At 45.6% G+C, this 7,847-nt stretch overlaps 1 protein-coding gene across 1 annotated transcript; it reads right to left on the reverse strand.

Annotated features, from left to right (window-relative positions):
* Positions 1–3,515: 3,515 nt before the first annotated feature.
* EIF1B (eukaryotic translation initiation factor 1B) lies at positions 3,516–6,270 on the reverse strand. Its single transcript, XM_027097154.1, has 4 exons — positions 5,977–6,270; positions 4,873–5,036; positions 4,556–4,657; positions 3,516–4,182 (listed from the first exon to the last, which is right to left on the reverse strand). The coding sequence occupies exons 1-4, from the start codon at positions 6,005–6,007 to the stop codon at positions 4,138–4,140; spliced, it is 342 nt and encodes a 113-aa protein (XP_026952955.1). The 5' UTR covers positions 6,008–6,270; the 3' UTR covers positions 3,516–4,137.
* Between the last annotated feature and the right edge of the window lie 1,577 nt (positions 6,271–7,847).

Below are 7,847 nucleotides of genomic sequence, written 5' to 3' on the forward strand. Positions count from 1 at the left end.
TCAGTGTGGATGTTTGTGACCAGGGAGTAGATGGGCCTTTTTCCTACTTCAAGGAAGTATACTGCTCTCTAAATCCTTGGTGATGTTTTCCCCATGGAATTTGTCATGATCGACATGGATTAAAGTACTTTCTGATTTTATCTCCGCTCTCCTTTATGTTGTTCCTTGCCCAGTGACTGAGGAGGTGGGCCTGGGGTCCTGATAATGGATGAAAGACACATGGAGACAAACCTGGGGGTTACAGCTAGTTTCCTTCTGGACCATTCTATAGGCTCAGAGACCCTTCAGGATAGAGCAGAGGGCTGCAGCAGTAGCTCAGCTTGGGGGTCAAGATCACTTAAATTCCCATCAGGGGATTTGAACTTCAGTCCCCTTTGTGCATTGAATGAATGGTGCTTATCTCTATGTAATTGCTTTCTGCATGAAAAGTAGTTTGTAGGTTGTTCACTGGTTTGAGATGAAGGCACCACGATTCAGATCATGCCCTCAGTTCATGGGCAGATCTATTGTTTCTCCTGCTAGGTTCAAAATCAGACTTATGAGCTAATGGGTGAGCCATCCCCTTCACACTGGCATCCTCACTGCCAATGCTGAGTTTAAATTGCCCTTTAAGTTCCCCATATAGGCCAGAGAATCCCCACAGGCCGCATGTCATCTGACACAACAATGGCTGGATTAGGAACATCCAAGGACAGCTTGGTATTCCCTCCTCTACTGGCAGTAGTTCTACCCTGAATGGTTTTCCAGGAGTGAAGAAATAGCCATTCCTCTGGTTTATGACCTTTCTTTTTCCAAGCTTCCACTATCCAGATGAAAAGGGAGTTAAAGGCCCGCATAACCTTGTGAAAGGAGCTGTCAATGCTGAAGGCGCCTTACATGGTTTTGTTCCTGCTTAATTCTGGCTGATGCACTTGGCCCCTTGATCCCAGACAAGCACAGCGTTGCCTGGCTATCGCCTGTCAAGCGAGGCCAGCTGGTTGCTGTCCACCGCAAGTGAGAATTCTTTGTTTTTAGATACGGCAGGGCCACGCCTGCCTCATTTCCTTCCCACATGGAATTCTGGCTTGGTGTGGGGAAACCTCACAGGCCCAGTGGAACAAGTTTGTGTGGGCAATCTAATGAGCTTGATTTTTCCTGAGTTCTAACTGCCCATTCCTTTAGCTGCAGCCCAGCTGGTGACAGGAGGCACACAGAAGTCTGTTACCATTCTGTTTGTCTCAAGTTATTTTGGTTAACTGCATCCTGATTGGAACTAGAACTATTCCTTCCATAAGATCAGAGCTGCCCCCTTTCTAGGGTGGTTCAGAGAACAGCTCTTACTTGAGCTCCTGAACAGGAAGAGCAGGCTGCACCCCCAGGCTTTCCTCTGCCTTGTGTGGGGCCCAGATCTTGTGGGGACAAGATTGAGGGCAGAGGACATCGTTGCTATAGCAGCAGTTTACTCGGCTGTGCCTCAGTCAACCAAAGGTTAGTCTCCTACTGGCTTCACCAAGGCCTCAGCTGAACCTAGAGGTCTAGGGACAATCTCTACTCGGTAGTTTTTGTTTCGCACCGTCAAAGTACAGACCACTAAAAAAACTGCAGATCACAGTCTCCCCACACAGGAGACACAAGGAGATACCGTTTGGCTGGTTATTTTAACTGCATTTGTAGGGCATATTCTCCCTCCTGTTACACAATGCCAACTAGTCCTTTTTGCAGACAAGAGTGTTGCAGTCCCTGAAGTGGACAAGAACTTTAAGCTATGTCCTTAGGTATCTCTGAGGCTCCCAGACAGGGGATTTGACTTTGACTGGTTTCAGTAAAATTGCAATCTGTAGCTATTTCCATTGCACTGCTCAAAGACAAGGGTGCACGATACTGTTCTCGCTCCAAGGATGGGGACTGCCCTACAGGTGACAAGTCCAATCAGGTATCTGGGGCTCACAGATTGAGGGATCAGATGGGGACTGCCCTACAGGTGACAAGTCCTATCAGGTATCTGGGGCTCAGATTGAGGGATCAGAAAGAGGTGCTCCTCACAAAATCCAGAGTGAAGTATTACTCAAGGCTTTTGATCCTATCTAGTGGGAGTGGCCTGACACATAAAGTGATGGCCAAGAGCTTATCTGTGGGGGCCAAGAGGAGGGGCCTTTTTCTTTCCATCTAACGAGGTTTCCCTTGTCCTGTCCACCTCTTGTTCAATCAATCTCAACAGTCAATTCTTTTCTGGGCATTACCTCAGATCTCCATAGATGAACACTTGAATGTGCGTGTTAATGTAAATTTCTGCTTTATCATTTTCATAACGATTTCCACAGCACCTCTCAATGTGAGGTGGAATCATTACAAGATGTTACAGGTAGAAAGTGAGGATTTCTCAATTAAGTTGGAAAACTCTCCCATGCCGCTTGATCTTCTTGGTCGTATTATACTGCTGTTTTCCAGAAATCAGCTTACCAAATTTGGCACTATATTCTGGTGTACTCACTTCTCAATATTCCCAGTCTTTCTTGATTAGAGGTATGATGGGGTGAGAATGTAACAAAACCTATTACTTAAGTATCCTTCAGCGGTAAACTCTGTGGGGGCTAATTTTGTTTTTCCAAAAGCAGCACCATCAAAGCAGGAGGAAAGGTTAAGCCGGTACAGAATGCAGTGACGTTTTTCACACCATTATCCCACTGCATTAAGCTAAAAAGCACACATCTACACAATAGATCGCTTCTTATCCAAGATTTCACTTTCTGCAGTTTCAGTTACCCATGGTCCAAAACAAAAATATTAGATGGAAAATTCTAGGGATAATTCATAGGTTTTATATTGGGCACTATTCTGGGTAGCGTGAGGAGATGGAATCTTGCACCATTCTGCTCCATCTGGGCGAGACGTGATTCATCCCTTTCTCCAGCGTATCCACACTGTATATGCTATCTGCCGCTTAGTATAGGAAGAAACATAATATATATAGGGTTTGATACTATCTGCAGTTTCAGACATCCATTGGGGGTCTTGGAATGTATCCCCTTTGGATAAAGAGGTGACTACTGTAGATGTATTTCTCTGCCTTGGCTAAATGGTTTTAATGATACAGCTTGTGTAACTGAGCAGATAATCACAGCTCAATAAAAAGCAGAAGTCTGGAACAGAAGAGGATGAGCTGCAGAAATCTCGTAATTAAGAACTGTGAATTCTTTTATTTCTCACCCTACCCTCAACACCCATGCACCACTGCCCTTGGCTCTTACTTCCTCTGGTGAATACCAAACCGTGACTTAGTGAAAGAACATGGCTTTTCTGGCTGGAAGCCCTTGGCTGGCACCCCAACTCTGTCACTTTCTAGCACTCTAGGAAGTTAACCCTAACCCTAACCCCAATGCCTTCCACCCACACTTGCAGGGCACTGCCTGTGACTAAATTTATTTTATGTCAGGAACCTACTTTACTTACTGTCTGTCACTTAGGGATAGACTTGTGTTGGCTCCCCACTAACATAACCAATAAAAATAAATAAAATAATTCTCTGTGCCAATACGTAAGTTTAAACTATGCTTCATTTTCTTTTCAAAAATTTAACAGTACATTCTGGCAAATTCTTGGCTCTGAGTTTATACTGTTTCTACTCATTTTTAAGTAAGTAAAGAACAAAATTACATATATAACAAAGGTTCTCCTCTAGCTCTTCACAGCATCTGAAATCAACTGGAAAGAATACACAGAATGAGACAATTATGAAAAACAAACTATATGTGTATATTACTTGCTTAGATTTGGGAGCCTAACTGCTCACAAAAGGATTCATAGATTTTTTTTTTTATTGTTAAGCTGCAACATACATGGTTTAATACAACAAAAAAATTTAATCAAGTGAAAAGTAATAAACTGAACAATAAACAAATAAACACTCAAAACAAAATATTTTCCATTGGAAACATGTTAAGATGAATACGGGGTTTCATTACCATCTTACTGCAATTTTCTTATGTGTTACTAGCCTACATACCCCATGTTTTCTGTAATCATGCAGATGTGAATGAAAGTTTGAATGATTAAATAAATGAAAAGTCCGTTTACTGCAGAGAATCATTTCACAAGGCAGCCAAACTTGGTTTAGAGAACAAAATTATTCAAGAAATTCTCCACGTATTTAGGTTCATTTTAGAATCCATGAACCTTAAGCTGTTCCTCCTTGACAATGCCAACCTGCAAAATAAAATTTAATTTAGCAGAATCACTCTGGGTAACACATAAATTCATTCCTAAGAAGACAGAGCAGTCATTAAAAAGAATCATTGTTAATAGGTTACTGCAACACTGTATCTGTGGCATAAACTGTTAATAACAAAAACTCAACACATATTTGAATATCCTGACATTCCACAAAACATCCTAAATGGACAAAGGAATGATCAGGTCATTCTAATGACAAAATAAACTGGTACTCCTGCCCAAATAAGTACAACTAATGTGCTTCATTCACAAGATTTTTTTACTAAGTAGGTAATAATTCACATTGCCCTTAAATACAATTTTAGAAGCAATCTCAAGGTTGTACATAAAGCACCCAATCACTCACCTCCAAGAGAAACTGGCAAATGTTTTTTCTTTGGTCACCTTGAAGCTGAATAACCTCTCCGTATTCAGGATGTTCAATCACAGTACCATTACAGGCAAATTTCTGAAGAAGTAGATTCAGCATAACTGAGTCAAATACAATGATATTTTACTTTCACCCTAAGATTATCTGGATGTTAATTAAGAGTATGAACACAGTTTCCTTGGGTCCAATCATTTTAACCCACTTTAACGTGAAGTAAAAGGTGTGAACCGTAATCCTATTTAGACGTGTGTGTCAATAACTATATTTTAATCTCTTCTCCCTAACACCTTTACCTTTTTGAAAGCTTTCACAAGTTTCTTCTTGTCATAATCATCTGCAATGCCCTGAACAGTAGTCAGTGTCTTTCTGCCGTTCCGTTGCTGGATTCTTATATGAATGTAATCCTCAGTCCCTGCCGGGAGTAAGTCGTCACCCTTAGTTGCATCAGCAAAGGGGTCTGCAAAGGGATACAAAAAAATCCAAAGCAGGAAAATATCTTTTAGTCAGTAATTTCCAGATACAGCTACGCTACAATCTAGAAACTCAGCAAAGAAGGTTCTAGTGCTTCTGCTTTCTTTCTGCAGGTGCGGATGTGGGGGAGTGATAAGGGTAGAGTATTAATAAAACCTACAAGGTACTTTCACAAAAAGAGATTTTAAACAGGTATGTCCACTGATACCGGAACAGAAAAACGTTGTTTTAGATGTTATCGTTGAACATAATCCTCTAATGAGAGAAAAGAGATTTTAAGACCTTAATTTTAGAGCCACTATAAAAATGTGCGTCATCTCGATTACATTCTGATGACAACAGAAACATTCACAAATGCCACCCCAATAATTTAACCCTAACTCTGCCTCGAAAAAAGATCTATATATGTATATCAAGAGTAATTTTACGTATTACTACGCAAGTAGAGAAGACTGGCCCACTGCCCTGTAACAGATCAGAGGCCTGATCCGCAGCATCTTTTACTAAATGCGCCCGAGAGCAGCCACGAACCATCCCGACCGCTAATGGACGCCGATGCCCCAGCCCGAGCCGGCGTCCCCCCCGGCGATCAGCAGGGCAAGTCTGGGGGCGGAACAGGATCGCAGAGGTGGCAGGGAGCAGAAGCGAGCAGCAGGAGGGTCCAGGAGCGGGCAGGGGGCGGCACAAGGCCCGCGGCCGGGGCTCCGGGGGCCGCCCTCGGAGAGGGGGTCGCCAGGGGCCCGGTCGCCATCTTCCGGGCACCGAGACAAAGCCCCACTCGGGGTGCGGGGAGGGCGGCCGGGGGCCTTTTGGGGCGGGGGTCCGGCGAGCGGCCCCGGCGAGGGCGGGCAGCGGTGGCCTACCGGCCGAGAGGCGCGCAGGGGACGTGGGGGGACGGGAGGGGCGGTGGGGCGACCCGCTCTTACCGAAAGATTGGAGGTTCTGGATAGTGGACATGCGATACTAATGTGAGGCCGGTGAGGGGATAAAATTCCTGCGGGGCCCGCCCGGATCACCGTGTCAGGAGGCGGTAGTGGCGAGAAAACGGAAATAAGGAGACGCTTCGCCCCGGGGTTGGGAAGCGGCTGGATCGGCGGCGGAAGCCGGGAGGAGGCAGGAAGAGGCGAAGGAGGAGGCGGAGGAAGAGGCGGCAGCAACGGATGCGAGGACGCGAGAGAAGAGGCGGCGCTGCGGCTTCTCCGACAAAATGGCCGACGGAGACTATTTAGCCGCGCCCGCCGCCCCTCCCACGTGACCCTCCCGCGCTTGGCGCCCTGGGACTTGTGGTTTTCACGAGGCAAGAGAGCCCGGAAAGCCTGGAGCGGGCGGGCTTCCGGGACCTCAATTCCCAGCAGGGGGTGCGCCCCCCAGCGGCGGGCGGCGGGGCCGGGAAGGGTCCAGAGGGCTGCAGAGACATCTGGCTAGAGATCGTAGGTCTAGAGCTGTACACCCCGCGCTCTCGCAGGTTCTCCCTTGACTCGCCTTCTCTCGCGGTACAGTGGCAGCAACGAGTGTTCGGTGCTGGGGGGGATTATCTCCATCAGTCACCCTCGCTCGAGGCCTTGGGTAATGTAAGTGAAATCGGGGTACAGAAGCAGAACAAGGTCCCTAGTCCCGGCTTTCGACTTAATGGCTGCCCCTCAGCACCTCTCCTCCTCCCCTCCCGCCTTGTCCGGTTGCAGGAACCCTGTTCGTCCCTACCAAGGGTCGAGGTGGGAGCCTCCTGCCCAGGATTGGGCTGCCCTCCGATGCCCTAGCGCGGTGGTTCGCAAACTCTAACGTGCATCTCCCCTAGGGCTTAATAAAATACAGACTGATAGATCCCAGAGCTTCTGTTTCAGGACGTCTGGGGTGTGACCCGAGAATTTGCAAATCAAACAAGCAGCCAGGAGATGCTGGTGCTACTGGTGTGGGACCACAATTCAGAACCGCTGCCCACCTTCAGGAGGGGCCTGGCATCCAGTGGGGCCATGTATGTCCCCCAGGTCGACCGAACACACCAGAAAATCAGCCCATCAACTTAAATACAGAACCTTGAACAGGAAGGTTAATTGACAGAAGGTTGATTGATACCAGAACAGTAATATCTTCCTATCAAGCTAAACACAGGAGAACAAACCTGAGACTATGGGAATGGGCTCACCCAGGCAGGTGCTCAATTGTCAAACTTGGTTCGCTTTCTGGAAGCAAAGAGATAGACTAAAAGTTCGGGATTCTTAACCTTGTTTTGTGCCATGGCAGTCTTGTGAAGCCTATAGACCCCTTCTCAGAATAATGCTTTAAGTGCATGAAATAAAACATGTAGGATTACAAAGGAAACCTATTATACTGAAATTAAAAACAGTACATTGATAACATAGTATTGCTTCTTTACTAATGCATTAGTTAACAAGATCTAGCAGCAGGTCTCACAAAGGCTGGAATTTTAAAAAGGTGATAAACAAAAGATATTTTGAGATGTCTGTAGCATCAGAAGTGTAATATGAAAATATCTGTGACTTCTATTGGTGCAAAGTTACAGATCCTTCAGGTACTACTGGGATGTTGCCAGCATTCATAATGGAGGAAAGGCTAAATCTGGGTTAGAGGTTAGTGAAAATGTAGGTGGGGTCTTTTTTCCCCATCCAATTTTAGGAATCCCCCCACCCCCGCAATTTTAGCCATGGACCAAGGATCTGCAGACTCCAGGTTAGGAATACCAGGATTTAATAATCTTTAGTGATTAACTATGATGATAGGTACCATTTATTGAGTGCATACTATTTGCCTGTTGTAACCTTTATACACAGTATTGTTA

The sequence above is a fragment of the Aethalodelphis obliquidens genome, unplaced genomic scaffold (genome assembly GCF_003676395.1).
Source record: "Aethalodelphis obliquidens isolate GAN/ISIS:26980383/991018 unplaced genomic scaffold, ASM367639v1 scaffold112, whole genome shotgun sequence".
Taxonomy (NCBI): domain Eukaryota; kingdom Metazoa; phylum Chordata; class Mammalia; order Artiodactyla; family Delphinidae; genus Aethalodelphis; species Aethalodelphis obliquidens.